We start from the raw sequence: 26,537 nt of genomic DNA, 5'->3' as shown, positions 1-26,537 counted from the left end.
AAACTTTGAAACAAATTGTCCAATAATTGTTCAAATTTATCTGTTTGAATGTAATTAATACTTTATATCTATGATGTTTGAATTCCGACTATGCTGCACGTGACTAGTTCCCGCTTAACTATGGGCAAAGATCACGGGTAACTGCCCTCGGGAATCGGAGTAGTTTGATTTCCACGATTATTTTGAATTGAATAATATCAATAATAAGAAAACAGTGATCAGATTTTGACAAGTTTCTATTTATCAAAAACATCAAATTGAAAGTCATCTCATCATAGAGTTGGTTGTTGGTAAACAGATACTGCAAAGATGAGTGATGATTCTAGAGAGTTTGAACGCGATGAAGCTAATGAAGAGTTACGTGAATTAGAAGATGTTAAGAGAGAAGAAGATGAAGATGCAAGAGAGGAAGCAGAATTACATCCAGATGATGGCGTTGAATCTACATATAACGAAACCAAACCAATTGGTCTAGAAGATCAAGGTAATGATCAAGATAATGATGACCAAGGTGTTTTGGATGAAGATGATGAAGATGAAGACGATGACGATGAAGAAGATGAAGAAGAAGATAGAGTGAGAGGATCTAAAAAAAGACGTGTGCAACGTAATAGGTTCCTTGATGTTGAAGCTGAAGTCAGTGATGATGAAGAAGATGAAGAGGAAGATGATGATGAATTAGCTAAAGAAGGTTTCATTGCTCCAGAACATGGTCAAGAAGATGAAGAGCCTCAATCAAGAGATGATAGATTACATAGACAAGTTGATCGTTCTCATGAGAAGAGTACAGAAGAAGATGCTCAGAAATTAGCTGCTCAATTCAAAGAAAGATATGGTAGAGCCAATAAATATCGTACTGATGATTCAGGTGCTGTTTCTCAAAGATTTTTATTACCATCTATTCATGATCCAAGTATTTGGGCTCTTAGATGTAGACCAGGTAAAGAAAAAGAACTTGTTAAAAAATTATTAAAGAAAAAATTGACATTAGAAGGTAAACCAAATGCTTTGCAAATTTTATCTGTTTTCCAAAGAGATAATTTCACTGGTTATGTTTATGTTGAAGCTGCTAAATTAACTGCTGTTGATCATGCTATTAAAGGTATAAGTGATATTTATGGTAATAATAAAGTTAAAGTTCCGGTTGAAGAATTCCCAGATTTATTAAGAGCAAATAAATCCACTGAAGTTAAGTTAACTCCAGGTGGGTATGTTAGAATTAAAAGAGGTAAATATAAAGGTGATTTAGCTATTATTGATTCTATTGAAGAAAATGGGTTAGAAGTTACATTACAAGTTGTTCCAAGATTGGATTATAAAGGTATGGAACTTGATGAAGAAACTGGTAAACGTAAAAGAGTTACAAGTAAATTTAGACCACCACAAAGATTATTCAGTAGAAAAGAAGCTGTTGAAAATGATCCAACAAATTTAACACAAAGATCAAGTAATACTTTTTCTTATAAAGGTGAAGAATATATCGATGGGTTTTTATTTAAATTATTTAAAGTTCAATTTTTAGAAACTCAAGATGTTCAACCAAGTCTTGAAGAAGTTTCAAAATTCAATACTGGTGATACTGAAGAATTAGATTTATCATCAATCGCACAATCTGTTAAAAATTCATCAACTGTTGTTTTCAGAACTGGTGATAGAGTTCAAGTTTTACAAGGTGAACAAAAAGGTTTGAAAGGTGATGTTATTTCAACTTCTAACGATGTTGTTTTGATTAAACCAATAAGTTTTAGTGGTGGTAATTTAGAATTCCCAACAAATAATTTAAGAAAAATTTTCTCTACAGGTGATCATATTAGTGTTTTAAGAGGTAAACATAACGGCCATACTGGTATTGTCGTTTCTGTTCAAGAAGATCACGTTACTTTCATTTCAGATCAATCACATAAAGATGTTACAGTTTTCGCTAATCATTTAACAAAATCAACAGATACTTCAACTTTAATCGATGGTAAATATGGTTTACATGATCTTGTTAGAATAAATACAACTACAGTTGGTGTTGTGATAAGAGCTGATAAAGATATGTTTACAATTTTAACACAAGATGGTAAAGTTTCAGCTGTTTCACCATCAGCAATTATTTCAAAAGTTGATATTGGTAGAGATCAATCCTTTGCAACTGATTCTACTGGTGAATCAATTAAAAAAGGTGATACTGTTAAAGAAAATCATGGTTTCAAAAGACAAGGTGTGATTTTACATATTTATAGATCTGTTTTATTTATCTATTCAAAAGAAACTACTGAAAATTCAGGTGTTTACGTTAGTGATATCTCAAGTGTTTCAGGTGTTGCATCTAAAAACAATTTTACAGAAAAGGAAGATAAAATTGATTTAACTAAAATGAATCCTAAATTTAAAGCTGGTGGTTCAATGGCTCCACCTCCATTACCAATCAAAGTACAAACAGGTAGAGATAAGACTCTGAATCAAAATGTCAGTATTAGATTAGGTGAATATAAAGGTTATCGTGGTATTGTTAAAGATACAAATGGTGATATCGCAAGAGTTGAATTCCATACAAAGAACAAAATCTTATCTATTTCTAAACATAAATTAGCATTTGTTGATGGTTCAGGTAGACTAATACCCTATGAAGAATTCATTAATCCAAAATACAGAGATTTCTCACAACCATCATCTGGATTCTCAACACCAAGTCACAAAGCACCATCTTATACAAGTGGTGGCTCATCAAGTTGGAGTTCTACTGGATCTAATAATGGTGGTAAAACCCCAGCCTGGTCAAGTTTTGCATCTGGTGGTAAGACTCCAATAGCAGGTGGTAGAACAGCTGTTGGTGCACATGGAGGTGCTGCCTCTGCTTGGGGTGGTGGTGCCGGTGGTGCTTCAGCCTGGGGTGGTGGTGCTGCTTCCGCTTGGGGTGGTGGTGCTGCTGCTGGAGGTGCTAGTGCTTGGGGTGGTGGTGCTCAAAGTGCATGGGGTGGTAATACTGCTGGAGGTGCCAGTGCTTGGGGTGGTGGTGCTCAAAGTAGTCATAGACCTGCTGCTGGTAATGCAAGTGCTTGGGGTGGTGGTGCTCAAAGTGCATGGGGTCAAGGTGGTGCAGAATCTACTCATGGTAATTCAAGTGTATATGGTGGTGGTGGTAGTGCTTGGAATAAAAGAGCACAACATAACAATGGTGGTGCTAGTGCTTATGGTGGTGGTAGTGCTTGGGGTAATAATAGACAACAAGGTTGGAGTGCTGCTACTCCAGGACAAGCTGAGACCCCTGGTGCTTATTCTGCTGAAACTCCAGGTGCTTATCATGATGCTGAAACTCCATATGAAGCTGCTCCAACTCCAGGATATGGTGGAAGTGCTGCTACACCTGGTGGATATCACTCAGATAATGAATAGAATGAATGTTAAAAAAAATTTATTGGAAACTTTTTTTGAATTCAAATTGCCGTTAATGATTTTAAACTTGTATATTATAATTGTACAAATGAGGAACTTTGTATAAAAAATTTGAAAAAATGCTAAAGTCATTTTTAATTATAAATAAAAAGCCTTGTAGTAATTGATTATAATATCGAAAGTTCAAGCTAATGTTATGTTATCGCGAATTTTTTGTAATTGGAGAGTTGGATGTACGTACATAAAAATACTTATAAAATGTATCCCATCAATCATCACTAACATCAATTGTGTCTACCTTATTGATAAATTTTGATCCAGTTTATCTTACTTAAGACTGATATAATGTCTGTCACTGTATGTTTGAAGATCTTGATGAGTTGAATAGTTCAATTTGATTTCAAAAGACAATACTAACAAAATGTTCAGCTTCATACAGATCTCGGTGACATTAAGCTAGAAATTGAATGTGAAGAATGTCCAAAAGCTGCTGAAGTAAGTTCTGTTTAAGCTGCTGATCCAGGAAATAATCTAACAATTGTTTGCAATAGAATTTTTTGGCTCATTGTGCACAAGGAACATATAATGGAACAAAAGTGGTACGAAGTATTAAAGGATTCATGGTACAATTTGGTGATCCAACAAATACAGGTAAAGGTGGTGAATCCATATGGGGTGGCCACTTTGAAGATGAATTCAAAGAAGACTTAAGGCATTCAAAAAGAGTAAGTTAATAACATTTTACAGGGAATTGATAGTCTTACTAACAATTTAACACAGGGGATTTTATCAATGGCTAATACAGGACCAAATTCAAACGGATCACAATTCTTTATAGTAAGTTAACAACTCAGGATTACATTTCAGGCAACTTTAATTCTAACTAATGTCAATAGACGTGTGGCAAACATCCAACATTAGATGGGAAGTATACTGTATTTGGTAAAACATTGAAAGGTTCAGAATCAGATCAAGAATCAACACTTTCAAAACTAGAAAATGTGGAAGTTGATAAAAAGAAAAGACCCAAAGCACCAATATTTATCAAAAGTGTGACGATTCATGCAAACCCATTAGCCAAATAGATGAAATAGTATTGAGTGGTATCCTACTTGTATTTTATTATCTCCCATATTAAATAATGTACATTTTATGTTTCCTAACAATTTTCTTCAATATATATACAAGCTTGTAATTAACCATAATTAACGTTGATTTACTCTAACTCATGCTCTTTTGGACCAATCTAAAGGTTTTCTATCTGCAACTTTTCTCTTTTTAGCTTCTTCAAATATAACATGTCTTTTCGCTTAATGATTGATTTGTTAGTACCTTTAGCTCTTGGACCCATCTTAAAAAAAATATGATGTACTTACCTATTGGATCATAACGGAATTGTGTAACTAATGGAGCACCACGAGCAATGCTGATATGTCTGGCGTAACCTGTTAAAGCAGTTGAGATCAACTTGACTACTGTTTGTTTGGTTTTAGCTTCTGTTTAGAAAAGTTAGTATTGGATCATTTGAAAAAATCAAAACAATATCATGTTTCCTCTTAAACAATATAACAACATACTAGCCATCTTTTATAACGAAATCACAGTTCCTTAAGCTCAAATATTCTTGATGAATTATACCTTTCGACGTTTCTTCGCACTAAATCTCTATGTCAATTTTTGAAAAATATTATATTGAAGTGGTGTTCGGGTTTATAGTTTTCGCGCTTTAGATGAAGATGAAGTACAAAAGTATTCTAATTTAATTTACTTCTATTCTTCATTTCTATTGTCTTTATTATTCAACTGCTTTGCTGATTCTTCATATGGTGGTGGAGCATCTCGACTTTTTAAGTGATATGTTATTCTTCCAGGAACGAAATAGATGTCATTGTGATCGTGTATCGAATTTCTGGGTGTTTCCATTTGTTGTCTCTTTTCTATATATGCTTTCAAATAATTACTAACCCATTCCTCCTTGAAATTCTTACCATACACAACTGTTACTGAGTGAGTATTGTTACTAAACACAGCGAAATTCACATCAATTTCATTCAATATACCACCAAATTTAATGATATTCAACATGACTTCAAAGACTTTTGTGGGAGAACATTTGCTGGGGCTCAATTTAAAACAAACATGACTATCAACAAAACTGTTGTATTCGCTTGGAAAGAATGGTTTTATATTCTCAGCGGAATAATTATAACCATCAGATCTATTTCCTTCTGCACAATCTTCACTCACTGTGATCTCTTTTAAAATCCTTATAATAGCCTGTTTTAGTTTATCATTATCGTCATCAGCTCTAAAATAAAACCCATAAGAACTCTGTGAAATTTTTCCTCTGAAATTTAAAACTTGATCATGTGTAGGAGCTTTAATACCAAACATACTATACTTTGCTGTCATTATTGGTGAAGATCTAGTGAAATCTCTCAAATTATCTTCTTTATCATGTGCATTCATTAATGGTAGAGGATGATCCACAAAGAACACACGTTTATTTAGACGTCTGAGATATTCTGAATCGATATTGATATTTTCCCTATCTTCTCCAATATCAGTAGCTGGAAAAGGCAAATCGCTTGATGGTCTGATATTGTCATCGAAAGTCATTGGTGCCAATTCATGATATGAAATTTCTTCATCTGGGTGGGGGATGGTCATCTTGAATTATTCTAAACTTTGTGATGAAAACTGAGCTAAAGAAGTGTAAATCACAATAGCAGTATGTGAACAATATAAATATATAAGGTTTTTTCCCAAATTCTAGTCTTTTTGATTATATATAAGTGAGAACTATTATATAATTCTCATGGTTCAACTAACCTCTCCGATTATTTCCGAATCAGGACTCAAGAGTCAAGGCTCAATATATGAGAGCTTTTTAGTCAAGTTATAATATGCGACTATATAATTCTATACCTTAAGCTACATCATATACTACTGGTAATAGTCGTTATTTACTACATTAATCTGTTCATAATAACTTAGCGTAGAAATTGAAAGTTTATATTTAGACATGTTTTTATGAGCACATTATGCCCTTCAATCATACGCAGGTGGTGGTGGGTGCACCTCTTTCTCTTCCAAATGATAAGTTGTTTTACCTGGGATAAAGAATACATCTTCTGGTTCGTGTCTTGTAACATTAATGGAAACATCCTGCCTCCATGATTTGAAATACTCACCCAGAACCAGACTAGCACGATCATCATCACATTCTGTACCACAAAGAACAGAAACTGAGTGTGTTTGATTTCTAAACTCCACAAATCTTACATCAAGCTCATCCAATGTACCACCAAACCTTATGATGTTCAACATGATTTCTAAGATTCTTTTGGGACAACATTTACTAGCATGCATCAAAAAGCAAACTTGAGTCTTTATAAAGCTATCGTATCCGTCTGGGAAATATGGTTGAGAACGGTCAGAAACAAAATTGTAATCACCAAGAGATTTGACATTGTTGGATTTTTCACTCTTGGAAATGTCCTCTAAAAGTTTCATTATAGAGGTTTCTAAATTCACCTGATCATTATCCACTCTGAAATAGTAAGCATCAGAACTAGGGAAGACTTCCTCACCTCTCGCAATTTGATCATTGGTAGGTGTTGTGATTGAAAAAAGGTTGAGCTTGGCTCGTTTTCGTGAGTACCTTTTAAATAACAATGGATCTTCCCCTGTACCTAATTTCTTATTGCCACTCGTGTCTGATAAAGGTGATGGACTATCCACGAAGTAAATAGAACTTTTGAATTGCTTTAGCCATGATGGATGTACCATAAGTTTGTATCCAGTTCTTGCCATTTTAGATGAACACCATGATCTTAAATGATAAATCATTGGAGCTATTTCATAGTGTGATATCTCTTTAGTAGATGGTGCTGGTGCCGAATACCTCTCCCTTATAGTTCTAGGCATGATTGTATGTTTATAGTTTAACTTTCTAGTTTTATCAACTGGTAGCTGTAAATGTATAACCTGATTATTATAAATATGACTTGAATCCTGATTTAAACAGCGGCATGCACCATTTTCGTAGTCACTATGGATGAGGGAACCCTTGACTATTTATACTTTATATTTTAATTGCTCAATCAAGGAACTTTACTCTAAAGCTTCTCAACTAAAATCCATTATTTTAAAACTTCTCAGCTAAATCCCTCTAATATAAATATTCACCGAACGATGAAATACATACGTAATGACAAAATTATTCTCAATTGGAGGAATCTGGCAATTAATGAATATACTTTTGAGTACTAGTATATATCTAGTGAGACTAATTAACAATATTTGTTTATAAGTTTGATCATCTAGTTATCTTTTTCACTTAAAATCAGCTACGGCTGATCAGTTGTATTACATAATCAATGGATTACAGCTTACCTAATTCACGACATCTTATATATATAATATACTATTATATATAATTGTACAATAATATATACCAACATAATATACTTCAAACATTTCGACAAAGGAAAATCTCGATCAGTTTGAGACAATTAATTCTACATTAACCGGATCATTGAGCATCTACATTTAATCAATAACAAACATGTGCACTGGTTTTGTAAGACTAGATACCAATATTTATATCAAACAGTCTAGTGTTTCGTGTTTGAAATGCTATTATATAAACTTATATTTGAACATTGAATTAAATCTCTAACAGCATCTATCAGTTTGAATATATTCAGAACAAATGTGGATCTATCTTTGGAAGCGCTGCGAAGGAAGCCGCTATCCTAAGAAATCTTGAAGATGGAAATTCAAATATACCACCATTTCCACAACAAAGACCAGCTTTCGCCTATGAACCAAACAGGGGTGGATCCTGGTACAGCGGTACAGCAAATTTCACCAATCTATTGTCCTCTTTTAATTCTATCAATCTAGAAAATTTAGGAATTTTGGTTTCCACAAACATTATAGGAAAATTAAAATCCGTGAAGGATACCATTATTGAATTTTTTGATGACAACAGCTTTGAAAGAGGCCATTTTAAGCCCTTATTTTATGAATTGCTTTTCATTTTTCTTTTATCTGTTTTTTACCCAGGGGATTATAAGAGATTTATGGGGTATTATTTTTCATATTTCTGTTTAATTACTGCAACATTTAAGTTGTATGTTATTAATAACCCCAACCCCAGATTCAGAAATTCACATCTTGTTCTTTTAAGTATTGCAAGAACTAGCACCCCTATTCTTGTCATCATATATCAAGGTTTGGTTACATGGTTCAGACTATTATTTAATTTCCCATTATAGCTTCACATTTGAAAACCCGTATGATTATATTTTAGGTTGAACGTATAATATTGTCTAGCGTTCATGTGCTCTAGCTTATATAAATATGATCACAGCTAGCTGTAATTATCTCTAAAATTCAAACTCATTTGCACTTATAGTATTTTTCATTGTAGTCCATTACTTAATTTTGTATTAAAACTGTCAGTTTTAGCTTCTAAGATCTTTCTCATAAAGATTTTTTCTTTTTCAGCAGCTTCATCACCAAAATGATTTTCAACCAAATGATCTATTACCTCCCATCCAAATGCATTACTATATTTTCTTCTGACTGCAATATTATTATGAGCATCTGGTTTTAAAGTAACTAATATTTTCCTCCATTCCATATCTTTATGCCAGCTTCTTGCAATTTTTTCCTCAATTGCATTCTTATCTCTCTTTATGAAATTCTTGAATGTACGATGATTTTTCAATAGATTTATTTTACTGGTATAATGTGGTGGTGGGAGATCATCAAAATTGTACCTTTTGTCATGAAAAATGGACGGAGCTCTCTTGTCTGGATTCATCAAATAATCTTGGTTTGGTGGAGGTGATAACATTACATTAGCAGCTGATAAAAAGGTTGAAGCAGCAGGTGGGATATTATAATCATCCATTTCATCATCACCTTTCTGAACATCAATCCATTCTTCTTCTGCTTCTTCATCGTCTTCTTTTGGATTATCATTAGCAACATTGTTTATTTTTTTCTTCTTTGTTTCATTTGGTGATTTTTGTCCAGTTGGTTTATCCTTTGATCTTGTTTGAATACGAACATATTTCTTTATTTTCTTTCTCTTTGAAAGTTTCTTTGGGGAATTTGTGAATAAAACGGTAGATCTTTTGATTAATGAGCTAGTACTTGGTCTACTTGGCTCAGGATTATTTGTTTTACCCACCTGGTTTTTCAAAGATGAACTCGTTTTGGTTGTCTTTTCAGGCTCAATGAATTTGGGTTTCCTTAGATTTGTATCACTAACATTAACATGTTCTTCATTTGGATCAATATTACTAGCTGTAACATAAGATAAATCTGTATCTGTTTTTTCTAATTTGGGTTTAGATTTTTGTAGTTCCATATCATCATTGGCATATTCTGGAATTTCACCCACTGAACCTTTTTTAACATGTTGTCCTCTTTGTTCTTCCATTTGTCCAATAGTTTCTTCTTCAAATTTCTTCTTTAATTTATTAATATCACCTAAACCTTTCCAATCAAGATATAACAATGCAGAAGTTCTTAAAGGTACAATACCATCATTGATTGCATTTGCATAAACAGTTCTATTTTGGAAAGATTCAAAAGTTTCATGTGCCATATCTAAAATCACTTCTAAGATTGGTTTTGAGGTTAATTTCCTATTAATTTCAATATCTTCTTTATCTGTTTCTTTATTATTACGTTTTTTTATCAATGATGGGAATCTATGGCTTAATGTCAAATCACGACCTGTTCTACCTAAGGCACCAATATCTAAAGCTAATGAAATTGCAATCGGAAACTCAGATAATATACCCAGAAATGGACCTGCAAGATTGACAAAATTTATTGGTTGAATATTTTTGAAAAAATCCGGTCTTGATATTACAATATATGCAATAGCATAAGCTTGAACAGGACCACCAAGTGAATGACCCACGAATGATATTCTATCAATTCTATATTTTGAATTATCACAAAGATCTAAAACAAATTTTGCAACTCTTTTACCTAAGAACCTTATACCTTTCTCAGATTTACCAACATTACCATCGTACCCTCTAACTATAACGTTTGACTTATCTGCAGCTTTAGTGACTTTTTCGATTTTTTCCTTAATGTATAACATATCAGCACCAACATTTGAAAAAATACCATGCGTTATTACCACGAGATGTACTGGAGCATCTGGTAATCTTGGTGGTTTAGTCCATAATTCTTTAGTATCTTGTACTTGTACAGAAATCACAGAGTCATAATCCTCCGGGGGTTTAGTATCTTGTCCAACTTTCCTCAATAATTTATAATCATAACCAATCATAAAATCATAATGAAGTATAAACTTTGTAGTCATTGCTAATTGTGAAACAACATCAATTGTCCATTGATAAACCCCATTTTCAACAAAACTATTGTCATTTATCCTTAGTTTAGCTTTAAATGATTGTCCTGGTTTAATATCATTATTGAATTCTATAGGTTCATCAAAGTTTTGCTTATGATCAAAATTATATGGTGTAACATCAATATAAAATGAAAAGGGACCAGTGAAATAAATTGGTCTAAAAAATTGAAATTCAACATTTCGTACTCTTATCCATAAATATTTTCCACCTTCATCTTCCTCTATCATGGAATGAACAGTCTTGGTATCATATTGTACTATGAATCTATTTATTTGTCCAATTGATAATTGACCTTGATGTCTATATAGCAAATTTCCTTCCACAAGACGACCATTTAATAGATTACTTGACTTGTCACCGGATGATGATGTTGGGCTTGTTGGCTCACTTGAAGAGCTAAAACTTGAAAAAGTTGTTCCAAGTCTCCATTTACTTGGTTCCATTATTTGAGGAATAGTAATTTCATTTGATTTGACCCTTTGATAAAGTTTTCAGGTATTAACTATTGATGACCGGGATGTCTTGTGATTGTAATGGTATAGTGGTATAGTTGCTGTGGATTATAGGTTCTTAATAAACGGTGAAATTTTAATAAATGAGCTTGTGTATCTTTCAAAATGACGTTCTCCCTTGGATATTTATTAGCACAGACCTCTTTATGGTTGTTGCAGTAGAATGCTCGGTTGATGAGTATAAAACATTCCAAAACAATATACCAGATTTCCGATTTCCGATGCCAATTACCATACTTTCTTTATAGGATCGTCGCGACCTGTACCGCATAATACTGCAAATGGCTGCGAGCATGCGAGGGGTCCTGAGTCCCAACAACTCCAATGGCACTATATAAGAGCTTGTAATACTGTCATAAAATCATCATATTCCTCATTCCCTCTAGTCACTATACTATAACCACTAAATCCACCTTTCAATGGCCTTATTCTAGCCTATTCTGATAACACTAATTTCGGTTCGCGCACCGTATTTTCCTCTCAAAAGGTTCGCGCTTTTTCGTTCTGTTTGGTTTTTGATATGGGCTTTAGAAAATCAACTTCACAGCGGTTAATAAAATCAAAGAGAAGGTTCACGATTTCACTTCAGATTATACGGTTTCAACGAGGAAGTGCACTGCTGTGTGTGTTCATATAGAGAGACTATGGGCAGTGAGATTGAAGCGTCGAAGATACTGACAAATTTTGTCAAATTGGTGAGTTTCTAGAGGTTTTAACCAGATTACTATGCTTCTCAGTACTAACAAAATTGAATATTAGGCAAATACGCCAGAAATTAAATACACCGTTTTCACACCACAAAGTGGACAGGACCAATCCATATTGAATGCTGAGATTGCACTACGGAAGAACAATCCAAAGATTTTAGCAGTGTTGTTTTCAAAAGAACTTTGGACTTTTAGTATAACCACCCAAGATCCACCATCTCCAGATGAGAAATTTGGGCTCAATTCTTCACAAACTAAAACTTTCCTTTCATCAAGTATCTATGGATCATCTGAAAAGAATCCATCATCATTATTACCATTGACATATGTGACTTTTTTGAAAGCATTGAGAAAATTGCTAATTGTTAATCTTTCATATAGAGGTGAAATAATACCCTTTGGTAATGCAGGTATTTTACCAGATTATAAACTACTTCAATTGGAACCAAAATTAGCAGATTGTGGTGATTTGTTACTATCAATAACTTCAAGAAATCATAATTTCATAAGGTTGAGTGAAATTTCAGATATCAACAGTACTACTAAAAAAATTGATGAAGAATATGCAACTTATCTAGCTCCATCTGGTATACGAGCTTATTTGGCTAATGGAAACATCAAAGATTCAATAACTACCAACCCAAGTAATCAGGATAGTATACTTGATACACTATTTGCACTTCATAGTATCAAATTGGATCCTGGTTCTATAACATGGATAAAAATGATTCCTAATTTAGGACATTTAAATGCAATCACTTCACAAATTTCAGATTATTTGAAACCAGTTGCAAATAGTAAATATTTGGTATGGCCTTTAGAATTATGTTTTTCACAAAAATCAAATCAACTTTCAAATCATACAAAAGATAGATTATCACAATTAAATCAAGATCCATTTTCATTAATTGATGATTTTGCAAACCTTCGAGCAACTTCAAATGTTAAAACACCTTCAAATATCCCAACTGCAAATAATACACCAGTAAATCATACTGAAAGTCCAGCAACAACTTCAGATGCATTTAACCTACAAAGGGCACAATCAGATGAATTGAAACTCCAAAAAAGTACATCGCCTCCACAAGCACATCAACAACAACAACAACAATCACAATCAGCAGATATAAATGATTCAACTAATGAAGGTCAACAAGATAACTGGAGTGATTTAGATGATGATCTTTTTGGTGATGGTGACGGTGATGGTGTTACAGATGCAGATTTCAATTTCTTTGATAATGACGGTGAAGAAGATCCATTAGCTGATGATAAACTGGAACAAGAATTGGATCAAGTCTTGGAAGAAACAAATAATGGATTAGATATTGATAGTGATGAAGGTGAATTGGATAAAAAAGATGAACACATCACATCTGAAGATCCAGAAATATTAGAAAACAAATTTGATATACCCATTGAAGAAATGACATTACCAACTTCACCATTGTATACAGATCCTGGTGCTCCAGAACCTGTTCAATCTCCAAAGGCTGCAAGAAAAAGAAGTATTTTTTCGCCATTAAATTTCAATCCAATAATAAGGTCAAGTGTTGATAATAAATATGCCACTGGTGGTAAATTTTTCGTATCAAATGTTGAAACCCCAAAAGGTGAAGATGGAACACCTCCAATAATACCAAGTAATGCAATTGATGATGATGATGACGAAGACGAAGATGATGATGATGACGAAGACGAAGATGATGACGATGTTGAGGAAGATGAAGATGAAGAAAGTGAAGATGATGATAAAATGGAAGATGATTCATCTGTAACCTTAAAGCATAGTATTGATGAAGATGGTAATCAACTACTCGATACTGGTACAAACAATACTAGCTCAATGGTTTCACCAGGTGATGGAATCCCATTGATAAAAGATTCGAAATTAAACTCTGCAGAACCAGAATTTAAAAAACTAAAATTAGAATCAACACCAGTCATATCACTAGATGATAATGATCCTTCAAAAGACAATAGAATACCATCACCAGGTGTCGGTGGTGTTAATGGATCACCGAATTGCATTCCATTCCTGCTTCGTGCCATTCCATTACATTCAATCCCATCAAAATTTTATTCAGATTCACCAAAGATTCGAAGAGAAGAAATTTCAAAACTCATTGATACGTTATTAAATCAAATTGTTTGGGATAATAATAGTTTAATTGAATCTATACCCAAAATTGAAACTAATAATGAAGAATTTCCTCAAAGTATTCATAGAGCATTAGCACAAACTTTCCCTGATATTCATGAGGCAAATTTAGCTGAATTATCTGGTATTAACGAAGCTCAATTGAAGGATTATAATCACCATCATCATGAATCAAATTTACAGGCTGAATCACCTTTATCTTCTTTCAAAAATCCAGAATATGTCCTAAGTTCAACAACACCTGGTAATGATTCATTGGATTTCCCTGCTTCTCCAGCTTTAACCAAAGATAATGAAACTAAATTGATTGATGATAAAATATTTTTTCAAATACCTGAGCCTAAATTAAATGTTAAACGTTTAAATCAAATTATCAAAACCAATTCAAGTGCTTTATTTTTATGGAACTCGATGAGTTTTTCACCTCCATCAATACAAAAAGATTTTAGAACTTTAATATTATCACCCAATACAATAATGAATGAATCATTAACATTTATAAATGACATTGGTGAAATTTATGAAAAATCACAATTGGGTCATGTTGAAAGAATAAATTTTGGGATTTTTAATAATAGTGTTGTTTCAGTTGATTATAATGATGATAAATTTGAAGAAAATGCAATTAGTATATCAAAATCATTAAATGAACAGTGGGTAAAAGGTTCAAACTATAAAAATGTTGTTATATTCCTTATTGATTTCAAACAGGATTTGAATTCAGTTATAAATTTATGTAAAATATTCCAAAGCATGAAGGAAAAAATGTTATCATTACCAAATAATAGATCATTACCAATCAATGTTATACTGAAAATCATACCAAGTCATTATATTTCTGAAGGTGGTGCATTTTCAATATTATCAATTAATAAGTTGACAAAACTTAGTCTTTTATTATATAATTCCGTTGGTGATCAAAATGAAACTTTTACATCAATCAGTAAACAATTACCATCCAAAATCAGTTTCCAACTTACAAAAGATCAAGTATCTGATAAGATTCTAAGTCAAGATACGTTCATACATTTGGCATATGGTAGATCTATTGATAAAGAATGGTGTGCAGCTGCATGGACAGATCAAGTTGGTGGATTAAGGAAAACTAAAGCATGGCATTCACCAAGTACAGTTAAAAATTCATTGGAAACAGTTACAAATGAAATTTGGGATATTACTGTTAAGTTATCACGAAAAATGGCTGGGAAAAAATACTTAGTTTTAACAAGAATTGATGGTATGATTCCTGATGATGAATTATTACAATGGAAAAGATTATCATCAAGTTTTAGAGAATTATCACTGATTGTTGTTTCTGTTAATGAAGATTCACAATTATTATTATCATTATATGATCCATCTTATCCATTTGATAAATTGTTTAGTCAAGAACCATCATTTGCACAAGCTGGTTCTGTTAAATTGGAAGCTGCTAATACCGTGGGGTCATCAACTGGATTAACACCATCTACAATTTTCACTCCACAAGCTGTTAATAGTCCAGACTTATTTACTTTATCTTCAAGACCGGCAACTCAAGATTCTCCATCAGATTTCAGGATTAATCCGGATGATTCAAATACAGTTGTTAATATTGCTGATAAATTTCATGCTTTAATTTTGAACAATCCAAATACATTAGCAAACTCACCAACAAGATTAAGTATCAAGACTGGATTCTTGATTAAACCATTACCAAATAGTGAAAATAAACTTGCATCTTTTGAAGTCAATGTATTAAGTTGTCCTGGAACTTTATCAATTTCTGAATTCATGGAAGATTTATTAACTCAATATAGAAATCTTGCCACTATTGGTGAATTATTTGGTGTTGTTGGTTCTGAAAAATCATGGATTCCATGGCATATAGCCGCTGTTGAGAAAAGTTTAGGTTGTTTATTACATATTTGTGTTGAGAAAGAATAATCAATAACTACGCTGCATATTTATTTAGACATTAGTAATTACATTATATGATGTTGTTATCCAATTAAAGATTATACTGTAGCTTTATAGTTTTAGTCAATCCAAATAAATCATTATCAATATCTAAATCATTGACTCTAACACTTTCTAGAACTTTTCTTCTTTTAGCTTCTCCAGTTTCACTCCATTCTATTATGAGTTTCTTCTTGATTTTTGAATGGCCTATATATCCTGAACAGTCAGTATATAAATTAATCAATAAATATAGAGCAAGATTTAATTTAGAATAATCTTCAACCATCTTTCTAGCACCACTTTCGTTTTGATCATAATATTTCTTTTCATAGGTAACATTGGTTAAAAACATTTCCAAGATATCAGGGTTTTGATCATAAATCCAAGTAGGATCTGGTAAATTGAAAATAAAAGTATTAATTTGAACAAGAAAATCAAAAATAATATCAAGTAATAATTGTAATCTCCAATCTTCTTTAATTTCTTCTTTTTCCAGAATGAAAAATAATCTGAAATCAGAGTATGAACATTTGAGTAAATTTTCTGTTACATTTCTTGCTAAATCCCTTAAAGACCATCTATGTTGTTTTGTAGCATGTTCTAAATCAGAATGATAAATAGCTTTTGCAGTTAAATGATATAATCTTTTTCTAAATTTCATACTACCCCATGAGAATTCACCCTCTTGATGAACTGATTCACCAATTGGTTTTACCAAGAACACTGATTTAGCTTTTTGTAATTCATTAACAAATATTGGCTTAATACCAGATTTACTATTTGTGAAAATATGTTCAGCAACTTTATGAATTGGATAATAACCAGCTCTCACATGAAATTGATAAATTAAAGTGTTTTTGAAAAGTGCAGGTTCTCCATTTTCATCATCTTCATTGTTAGTCTTTCTAGTGATGAATTGATCAAGATCAATTTCAATAATATCAAATATCAATTCTAATATTGGTTTCCAAACGTTCCAAGCTTCAAGGTTTAAATTATCCTTAGTTGATGAACATTGTAACGCCCATGCAACTGCGTTCCAAAAACCATCACCTTGTAATGCGATATCAAATCTTTCATTTCTTAAAATGTAATATGATTTTCTATCCAGACTTCCTTCACCTTCACTTTCAGATTCTGATTCGTCTTCAGCAGCTGATGGTTTTAATCTATCAAAATTTCTTTCAAGTAACTTTTTCTGAGGTGACCAATCTGTAGAATTCACCATCATGCTATCAGAATCTGATCCTTTCTTATCAAATTCATCCAATTCTTCTGCAGTTTTCTCTTTATATGCCTTCTGTATTGATCTTGGTCTTAAAAATCTACCTTTATCTGACCTAATAAGCTTTAGTGAGCCAATCAACTGCTCTTGTGTATGAATGATATCTTCTTGATCATACTTCACTCCTCCAAAATTTGATTTTTCATCTTTCACATCCTCATCAAGTTCTTTCACTATGTTTACTAGTCTTCTTAATATATTTATAGCTCTTACACTGACTGGTTGTTGTGATAATGGTTTTTCAAAATTCTTGCGTATTAACCCAGCGTTATTGTATTCCCCCAAAGTAGCTAATGTAAATAGACAATTGATAACAAAAGGTGAAGGGCAATTCAATGTTGGCGCGTTGTTGAATAAAGTTGATTCGAGAAAGAAAAGCAACTTGTCATATTGTTTGACATTGATGAAAGTTCGCAGAAGCTCTTCCTGTTTCTGTGCTAGTAAAGAGAGTGGCCTAGCGCCCTGTGTAGTCATTTTTTAACGGTTTGAATGAAACAACGACTTCAATGGCTTTAGTATACCATGTACACGCTCAAATTTATTTTCTTATGTGACGCGAAGTTTAGTCGTCTGATTTCGCGACGAGATGATAAAAAATAAGTCTAGATTTTACATGGCCTCTCAAAACAATTAGCACCATGGCTCAATTTGGAATTATGCTTCTGGAAAAGATGTAAAGTTCTTCATAAATATAATGATATATAGTCCTATTCTGGTCCAGTCTAAATTTACTAAGAATTTATACGAAAAATAATGATCTAATGCAATCCATTTATATATGTTCGGAGATAATCATTATTCCCGATTGATTATATAATCACTTATTAATACAGATTTAATATAGTTCACATTATTATGGTTTATATCGATTAATATTATATATTTTGCTAGCTATTTTAGCTTAGTTTGACTAATTATTTGTTACTATTATAAAATATAATGGCAAAAATAAGAAAAAAATTTATTTAGTTTTTGCTACTCACAATCTTGAGATAGATTTAAAATTTATGAGGTTGATAATTTATCTTTAATTTTAAAATTCCAGAAAGTTATTCCATTTTAAATCAGTATAAGCTAATTAGCATGAATTTCTATATATTACAGTGTATAAAAAACTCAGAATAGAGAAAATTGTGACACTTTTTAGTGGATTTATGCCTTTTTTTAAGATTAGCTAGTTAAATTTTATAAACCCCGGCAGATCCGATATATAGAATATCAAATAATCTACCATGCCAACTAGCTGTGAGCTAAGAGTAGCTAGCTTTGAGAAATCAGCACATAGTTGATGTGGGTTAACATGACTCATGAAACTAAAGATACACATGTTTAAATTTAAGTTAAAGCAGCTAATTGCTTCAGCTGCTTGATATTTCTGAAATCTAGATGTTCATGTAATGTTTCTTCCCATATAAATTATATTGTGTATGTGGTTGAGCGAAGGTATACAAGTTTTACTGAAGTATATGCATGAGTAATATGCTGAAATTCCAGTGAATACTTTTGGAACTATTACATTGTGCTTCGAAAATTACTCAAAGACAGAAAGTATCATACGTAAGTATTACATGTAGAAACTCTACGATCACTCGAGATACAATATTAATATAAGTAAGAGTTGAGTTTATATATTGGATCTAGCTGATAGCTGCACAGTCCCTAATACCCACGTTTGGAAGTGGATGAAAAATATATACAAAGCTCATGCTAGTCACGATTAAGAATATGTCTCAAGGTGATAATTAGTTATTCAAGTCACACTCTATAGTAAAGATCAAATAGCAAATCAAGTGTTATGATTATCAAATATTTGAAGTTTTTTTCAATAAATTATACTACAATTGTAATATAAGTTGCTTTTCTAAATTCTTGTATTCTCTATCAGATTCTAGATAGTGATCTATAATTTCTAAATAATGTACAAAATGTTAAACATGATCAACAAGACGACGTATAATACATTTGAATTGAATATGTCTATTTCAATTTTTCAGTTTGACCTGATAATAAAGTGAAACTTGGAGCTTGTAATTTAGAAGTACCTTTTAAGAAATCTAATTCCATAACAAAGTTGAATTCTATTAAGTTAGCACCAACTTCTTGGACTAGTTGACCGGCAGCAGCGGCTGAACCACCAGTAGCAATGATATCATCAACAATGACAACGTTTGAACCTTCTGGGATGGCTTCAGCTTGTAATTCGAAAACATCTTCACCGTATTCTTTAACATATGTGGCTTTAATAACTTTACCTGGTAATTTACCTGCTTTTCTAACTGGAACGAAACCAGCACCAACTTCTAAAGCAAGAGCTGGACCGAATAAGAAACCTCTTGATTCTAAACCGACAATGTAATCAATTTGAGTGTTTGGGAAAGTAGCTTCTAAATGTAATCTGAAAGCTTTAACTAATTTTTTGAATAAATCTGGTGATCTAAAGATTGGTAAGAAATCTTCAAATAAGATACCTTCACTAGGAAAGTTTGGGTATTGATGTAAGGCTGTTTTCAATTCAGCAGCTAATTGTGCGATTTCAGTGGACATTGTACTTGATATAATAACCTAAAAATATGTAAATATTCAAAAGTTTCAAATGTTCTTATGTGAATTTCGGAATTTTTTATTTTTCCCTTGACAACGTTTTCGAAAATTTTCACAAGGAAATTTTATGTGCCAAAAAAAAAAGAAGCTTTAAAATCCGTTATGGACACTTTTGTATACGCTTAAAGATTCCATAAAACAATGACAATTTATTTTTTCTAATAATACAACGTGCAAATAATATACAAATAAGTTTCACTTTGAAATCCACATCATTCATCTCAAGTTGGATGGAGGAGATCTGTTTCTGCGGATTCCCTTCTTGTAATAATCTTCATTCAAGAGTTCAAGAACTTCGGAAACATAATAAACACCACCTCTATCTGTCCAACTAACAGATCCGTTTTCCAAGGGGAAACATTCAACTTTCAGATAATTCATCTTGTTTTCTAAATCATTACCATCAATCACATAACCTGCTGGAACAAGACTTTTCAAACTAATGATTTTAGTACCAGGTTTTAAATTTCTAAATAATTTCATAACTTCTTTGTTTAAATCTGGTGAAAATAAGAAATTGTTAACCAAGATAACATCACATCTATTAACGACTTCTTCAACTGCTTCATTTGCAACAAAACTTTGCTTATTGAAAAAACCAGTCTTACCAGGCTTAATACCAAAAAATTTACACCTTTTCTTGAAAACTTCATGTTGTAAATCAGCTAATTCACTTGCATTATCCATGATTTCACAACCATAACTTTCACAACCATATTCTAAAGCAGCTTGAATAGTAACATTACCAACACCTGAACCAAGATCAATAAATGTAGATTTTGAAGATAATCCAACTTGATCGAAAACTTTTGAAAGAAAATTTGGTAATAATTCACCATAAACATAATTTGAGAAAGCTTCATATTTTTTCAACTTTTGAACAGATGGTGAAACAGATCTTGAATACATTTGATTTAATAATTCATGTAAAAATGCCCTTGAAATAGTCTTCTTAGCTTTTAAATGTTTGTTGAATCCATCTTCTTCATGGATTTTATTAACTAGTTCATTATATTCATTTATAGCATCCAAAATCTTTTTCTCATCACTTTCTTCCATACCTTTTGATAATTTCCCAACAATTGATTCATAAGGTTTTTCAGGATTATAAATTTTTAATTTATGATCATCTGGGAAATAAGTAATTGAAAATAATTCCATTAATCTTCCAATTTCTTCTAATGGATCTAGTTCAAAATCCTTAGATTCTAACAAAAAATATTCTTCTTGTAATTTAGGGAAAACAACAGATTGTAGATTAATATTTTGAGGTTTAACATTTTTAATTTCTTTATATTTCTTCAAATATTCTTGGATAACAACAGATGCATGATCAAATGGTAATGATTCAGTTTCTTTAGTTTTATCATCATGAACATCTTGTATGAAGAAACCATCCCGTATTGGGATTTCAACGTCTTTTTTACGTACTTCTGGTAAAAAGGGTCTATAACCATCGATCCATACTGGTTTTTCTTTCTTCTTAATCGAGGAAGTTGAATCAGGATCAGGAGTTGAAGTTGATGATGGTGTAACTTTACGTTTTTTCAATTTAGTCAATTCTTTTAAACGTTTATCTTCAAAAGCTTTTCTTTTTTCAGCTTTTATTCTTTCTTCTTCTTTTCTTTGTTCTCTTTTTTTAGCCAATTCTTCTTGTCTTTTAATTTTTTCCAATCTTTCTTGTTCCTTTTCTTGTTCTTTTCTAATTCTTTCAGCTTCAGCTCTTTCAGCTCTTTTCTTAGCTCTAATTTCCTCTTTACGAGCTTCTTCTTCTCTCTGTTGAACAATATATGGATCTTCCTTTTTTGGTCTTGTTCCACGTCTACCATTTGCAAGTCTACCAACTCTTATACCACGTTCATCATCTTGTTCATCAAAAGAGGAATACCATTTACCAACTTCCAGTAATCTTTCAAGTTGTGTCATTTTTTTATTCTTCCAACTACCTCTGATATCTTCAACTTCTGGTGTACCGTTACCAGCAGAGCTAGGTAAAGTGGACAAAGATGAATCACTAGCAGTATCATCATTTGTTAAGCTCGTGGATGAGCTATCATCCTTTTGTTTACTTCTTCTAGTCATTAAACTTATGACACGCTCCTGACACCAAAATTACCCAAACCAAAAAGCAGAAAAAAACCTTCCAATTGATCAATCACCAGCCTAAGCATACAAGCACCACCTATAATCACCAGTCTGGTTACAATAAGTAAAGGTTGTTGGGTTTGTTTACAATACACCAATCCGAACATTTTTCAAAACGTTAACTTTACGCATCATGATTTCAAAAAGTATACGCGATCTAGGATTTCTGGCCAAACCAAGGACATACCCAAATGAGCTGCTAAAATTTAATGAAATTGGGAGAATAAAGAGCTATTACCTGGACTTTGAGTCGCTATGGTTTCAGATTTGTACTCAAAGTACTTTGCTTAACAGCTAGTTCCAAAAAACTACGAAAAAGAACCGATAATTGGTCATCTATATTACTTTTTATGGTATTCTATACTGTTCCCATCAACTAATGACCAATCAATAGGATCTTCTCCTTGCTCTATCAACCATTCATTGGCCTTTATATAATGATTAGCTTCGAAATAACCCCTTCTAGCACTCAAAGGACTTGGATGTACAGAAGTTAATACATGGATTTTGTCTTTATTGATCTTAATATTTGTTATTCTTTTTTGAGCTGGTGTCCCCCATAATAATAAAACAATTTTCCTATCATTTGATATGGCTTTTTTCAATACAACTTCGGTAAATTGTTCCCAACCTTTTTTAGCATGTGAATTTGCTTCATGAGCTTTCACTGTAAGACAAGCATTTAACATTAATACCCCACGATCAGCCCATTTAGTTAAATCTCCTGAACTTGTACCTGTGGGTATTTGGAAATCTGGATAATCAATTTTCAATGCTTTATACATGTTTTTCAAAGATGGTGGAGGAGGTGTTGGTGATTTAACTGAAAATGCTAATCCATGAGCTTGATTATGATTATGATATGGATCTTGACCTAATATTATAACTTTCACTTTATTTAATGGTGTCAATCTTGACCATGAATAAATATCATTTTCAGGTGGGAAGATTGTATGTTTGGCGGTTTTCTGTGTTATTAGGAATTTTTTCAATGAAAGAAAATATGGTTTTAAAAATTCATCAGATAATACTTCAAACCATGAATCTTCAATTGTATTGATCTCTAATGATAATAAATGTTTTTGTTCTTCAGTTAATTTTGTAATGAATTTTTTTTTGAAATCCGATAATTTATCATCATCAAATGTAATTTCTGGAACAGGGGAATTCTCAGGCTCCTCAGTCTTCTCTTCAGTCTTCTCTTTAGTTTTCTCTTCTCTTACAATCTTTGTCTTTTCAGTTGATGATGACTTTTGGAAAAAATCAGTTATAGATTTCTTTCCACCAATTTTAGGCTTTTTAACCGCGTTTTCGAGCTCTTTCTCAGCAGATCTCTTCTCTATAACTTCCTGTGTCATTGCAACCTTAGATCACCTTTCCAATATCAACTCCTAATGCACTTCTTCAATAATTCATCCACTTTGTATTTTTTTTTTCGCGTCAGGTATAAAAGATTTAAGCGTATACAAAAAGTCGGAATTGATAAGGATCATTCGCGCTTTTTGTTTTTTTGTACGTATTTCAGAAAATACAGATGGTCGGATCTCGGCCCCATTCCAAAATTAAGACTGATAACAACAGAAAATAGACAACTTTAAAATCAAACTCAAATCAACTGAGAATTTGAAAGTTTTTATGATTAAATTGTTGGGCTGGTTCATTAAAGTTTATATTTATTGAGATAAGAATTGTTTGTTAGGCTTACTCAAGTTTTAATTGCTGATTCCATTCAATCAGAGACCAAGAGAGCAAAGAATCAAGAAGGCGTCGTTTAGACTGTGCATTGTTAATATCTAGAATTATATTTGATTTTTCATAAGGTAAAAGTTTTGCAAGGTATACTTATATTATATGCTATATTCAATCTTAATCAACATTGTTTTACAAGATTAACTCCAAAAAGATCAAATCAGGATTCAAAAACATAAGGTATTTAAGATCATTATTACTAGCAATGCCTGGTAATAAAAATGGAAGACCAACATCTCCAATAAAATCAAATCCAGGTTCATTACGACGTAAAAACTCAAGAATTCTTGGTCAACCATCACAATCATCATTATATTCATCATATACTAAAGATCGAGAAGAATTGAAACCAAAAGTTACAGAAGAACAAACATCAACACCGATAACTGATACACCTACAGATACAACTACAGATACAACTACAGATACACCAACATCCACACCTAACCCAGAGACAAATACAACACAGAGCAGGGGAAAAAATTGGTCAATTTGGCCTAGAAGAAGTATTTATACATCAGATGATTCAAGACCTACTAGTAAGCAATCTGCTACAATTAATAATGATACATCAGCTGCATCTATAAAATCAGAAAAATCTTCAAAAAGTACTGTACAAGAAACACAACAACAACAGCAAGCTGAAGAAACTAATAGCTCTACACCAACACCAACACCAACTCCAAATATTGAAGTACCAGATGAATCTAAGATAAGTAGAAGTCCAACTAAAGAAGTTGAAAGAAACTGGATGAGTTGGAGAAAGCCATCGTTAACATCATTGAAAAAAGCAGCAGCTACAGAATCTGATACTGAATTATCAACATCACAACCAAAAGCTATTGAGACTAAAGATTCAAATAATTCATCTAAAACCAAAGATGATTTTATAGATCCAAATTTGAAAAAAAATGAACGTACATCATCATGGTCATTTTGGAATTCATCAAATTCAGAATTAAAATCTAAAACTTCAAATGTTTTATTATCTTCCGAAGATGCAGTATTATTTGAATCTAATGAAGCAACAGAAAATGATAAACAAAAAGCTATAGCATCCAAAAAATTATCATCAAAACCTCATATTCCAAATCAAGTTGTTCCAGTTTTTGAAACATTACCTTATTATTCAACAACAACAAGTGTTATAAATAATTTTAATAATTTAAAATATCAATTTGGCTTCAAAGTTGAAGATCCAAAACATCTTTATAGACTTTCATCAAGATCTAATAATGATATTAAAAAAGTTTTAATTATTGGAGTTCATGGATTTTTCCCTACAAAAGTATTAAGACCATTAATTGGAGAACCAACAGGTACATCAATTAAATTTGCAAAAGAAGCAGAAAAATCAATTCTTAGATGGGCAGAACGTGAAAATTTAAATATTTCAATTCAAAAAATTGCATTAGAGAAAGAAGGTAAAATTTTTGATAGAGTGGAATTTTTTTATAATGTTATGAAAAAATGGGAAAAAGATATTCAAACTGCAGATTATATTTATATTGCGGCACATTCACAAGGTTCACCAGTTTCAATTTTATTATTATCAAGATTAATCGAAGATGGAATCATTGATTTAAATAAGACCAAAAAAATTAGTTTATTAGCAATGGCTGGTATTAATAATGGACCATTTTATGGAGTTGATCAAAAATTATTTGTTCGAGCTTATTCAACAATTGAAAATGATTCATTAATGGAATTATTTCAATTTCAAAATTTCAATTCAGTTCATTCTAAAGATTTTATTGATAGTTTGAAAAATATTGTTAATAATAATGTTAAAATCACATTTATTGGTTCAATAAATGATCAATTGGTCCCATTATATTCTTCAACTTGTTTACATGTTCGACATCCAAATTTATTTAGAGCTACATATATTGATGGAAGTTCACAAACACCAAATTTTGTCTCCAAGGCAGTTTCATTATCAAATCATTTACATAATATAGGTAAAAGTGATCATGGAGTTATAAAAGAAATTAGTAATTCATTAGCAGGTCCATTAACAGGAGGAGGTCATTCCAAGATTTATAATGATCCACAAGTTTATGATTTAGCATTAAATTTTTCATTATATACAAATGATTTAAAATATCAGATTCCATTACATTTTAAACCTTATTCTATTGAAACATTAGGTATGAATCCTTATCATTTACCTTGGTGTATGAGAGGATTATTATTTGAAACTAAAATTCATATACCAAATGGTGATGAAGAAATTGATGAATTATTTAAAGAATTTGAAAATTGGAAACCTGAAACTAAACAATTAAAAGATATGAAATATAGATTAAATGGGATTAAAAGTAAGTTGTGAATAATGATATTGATATACACATTTTTATTTATTTTTAGATTTATCATGTACATTCCAATGCAAAATTTCCAATCGATTGTTTATGCAAAGGCTATAAATTCTTATCTATGTACAATCCATTTACATTACGGTACACGGGAAGAATCAAGCGTAGACAGAGCCTCCCCCTAGCCTTCCTTCCCCTTAGACAGAGTGCTCCCCTAACTCCTTAGACAGAACTCCCAGCCTCAATCCCCCCTTCCCTTTTAAAATATTGGAGTTCTAGACAGAGCCAGCTGGGAACAGTGCAGGTAAGCTCGGCCCAAGCA

At 32.0% G+C, this 26,537-nt stretch overlaps 11 protein-coding genes across 11 annotated transcripts; 4 read left to right on the top strand and 7 right to left on the bottom strand.

The window, feature by feature from the left end:
• Positions 1 to 309: 309 nt before the first annotated feature.
• Positions 310 to 3,381, top strand: BN7_370 (transcription elongation factor SPT5; the record flags this gene model as incomplete). The annotated part of the gene is made up of 1 exon (XM_011278928.1): positions 310 to 3,381. One exon carries the CDS (start codon positions 310 to 312, stop codon positions 3,379 to 3,381), a length of 3,072 nt encoding a protein of 1,023 aa, XP_011277230.1.
• A 620-nt stretch (positions 3,382 to 4,001) lies between these two features.
• Positions 4,002 to 4,466, top strand: BN7_369 (Peptidyl-prolyl cis-trans isomerase D; the record flags this gene model as incomplete). The annotated part of the gene is made up of 2 exons (XM_011278927.1): positions 4,002 to 4,106; positions 4,278 to 4,466. 2 exons carry the CDS (start codon positions 4,002 to 4,004, stop codon positions 4,464 to 4,466), a joined length of 294 nt encoding a protein of 97 aa, XP_011277229.1.
• Positions 4,467 to 5,151: 685 nt separating this feature from the next.
• On the bottom strand, positions 5,152 to 6,051 carry BN7_368 (uncharacterized protein; the record flags this gene model as incomplete). The annotated part of the gene is made up of 1 exon (XM_011278926.1): positions 5,152 to 6,051. The coding sequence occupies one exon, from the start codon at positions 6,049 to 6,051 to the stop codon at positions 5,152 to 5,154; it is 900 nt and encodes a 299-aa protein (XP_011277228.1).
• A 381-nt stretch (positions 6,052 to 6,432) lies between these two features.
• Positions 6,433 to 7,311, bottom strand: BN7_367 (uncharacterized protein; the record flags this gene model as incomplete). Its single annotated transcript, XM_011278925.1, has 1 exon — positions 6,433 to 7,311. The coding sequence occupies one exon, from the start codon at positions 7,309 to 7,311 to the stop codon at positions 6,433 to 6,435; it is 879 nt and encodes a 292-aa protein (XP_011277227.1).
• Positions 7,312 to 8,812: 1,501 nt separating this feature from the next.
• On the bottom strand, positions 8,813 to 11,239 carry BN7_366 (putative hydrolase; the record flags this gene model as incomplete). Its single annotated transcript, XM_011278924.1, has 1 exon — positions 8,813 to 11,239. One exon carries the CDS (start codon positions 11,237 to 11,239, stop codon positions 8,813 to 8,815), a length of 2,427 nt encoding a protein of 808 aa, XP_011277226.1.
• Positions 11,240 to 11,952: 713 nt separating this feature from the next.
• Positions 11,953 to 16,102, top strand: SSN2 (Ssn2p; the record flags this gene model as incomplete). The annotated part of the gene is made up of 2 exons (XM_011278923.1): positions 11,953 to 12,003; positions 12,068 to 16,102. The coding sequence occupies 2 exons, from the start codon at positions 11,953 to 11,955 to the stop codon at positions 16,100 to 16,102; spliced, it is 4,086 nt and encodes a 1,361-aa protein (XP_011277225.1).
• A 64-nt stretch (positions 16,103 to 16,166) lies between these two features.
• NSE5 (Smc5-Smc6 complex subunit NSE5) lies at positions 16,167 to 17,876 on the bottom strand (the record flags this gene model as incomplete). The annotated part of the gene is made up of 1 exon (XM_011278922.1): positions 16,167 to 17,876. The coding sequence occupies one exon, from the start codon at positions 17,874 to 17,876 to the stop codon at positions 16,167 to 16,169; it is 1,710 nt and encodes a 569-aa protein (XP_011277224.1).
• A 1,503-nt stretch (positions 17,877 to 19,379) lies between these two features.
• BN7_363 (adenine phosphoribosyltransferase APT1) lies at positions 19,380 to 19,946 on the bottom strand (the record flags this gene model as incomplete). The annotated part of the gene is made up of 1 exon (XM_011278921.1): positions 19,380 to 19,946. One exon carries the CDS (start codon positions 19,944 to 19,946, stop codon positions 19,380 to 19,382), a length of 567 nt encoding a protein of 188 aa, XP_011277223.1.
• Positions 19,947 to 20,219: 273 nt separating this feature from the next.
• Positions 20,220 to 22,085, bottom strand: DOT1 (histone methyltransferase DOT1; the record flags this gene model as incomplete). Its single annotated transcript, XM_011278920.1, has 1 exon — positions 20,220 to 22,085. The coding sequence occupies one exon, from the start codon at positions 22,083 to 22,085 to the stop codon at positions 20,220 to 20,222; it is 1,866 nt and encodes a 621-aa protein (XP_011277222.1).
• Positions 22,086 to 22,489: 404 nt separating this feature from the next.
• UNG1 (uracil-DNA glycosylase) lies at positions 22,490 to 23,506 on the bottom strand (the record flags this gene model as incomplete). The annotated part of the gene is made up of 1 exon (XM_011278919.1): positions 22,490 to 23,506. One exon carries the CDS (start codon positions 23,504 to 23,506, stop codon positions 22,490 to 22,492), a length of 1,017 nt encoding a protein of 338 aa, XP_011277221.1.
• A 596-nt stretch (positions 23,507 to 24,102) lies between these two features.
• Positions 24,103 to 26,229, top strand: BN7_360 (uncharacterized protein; the record flags this gene model as incomplete). The annotated part of the gene is made up of 1 exon (XM_011278918.1): positions 24,103 to 26,229. The coding sequence occupies one exon, from the start codon at positions 24,103 to 24,105 to the stop codon at positions 26,227 to 26,229; it is 2,127 nt and encodes a 708-aa protein (XP_011277220.1).
• Positions 26,230 to 26,537: the final 308 nt, after the last annotated feature.

Source organism: Wickerhamomyces ciferrii, contig 00007, assembly GCF_000313485.1.
Source record: "Wickerhamomyces ciferrii WGS project CAIF00000000 data, strain NRRL Y-1031 F-60-10, contig 00007, whole genome shotgun sequence".
Lineage (NCBI taxonomy): Eukaryota > Fungi > Ascomycota > Saccharomycetes > Phaffomycetales > Wickerhamomycetaceae > Hansenula > Hansenula ciferrii.
This window is presented reverse-complemented; position numbering and strand designations above follow the sequence as displayed.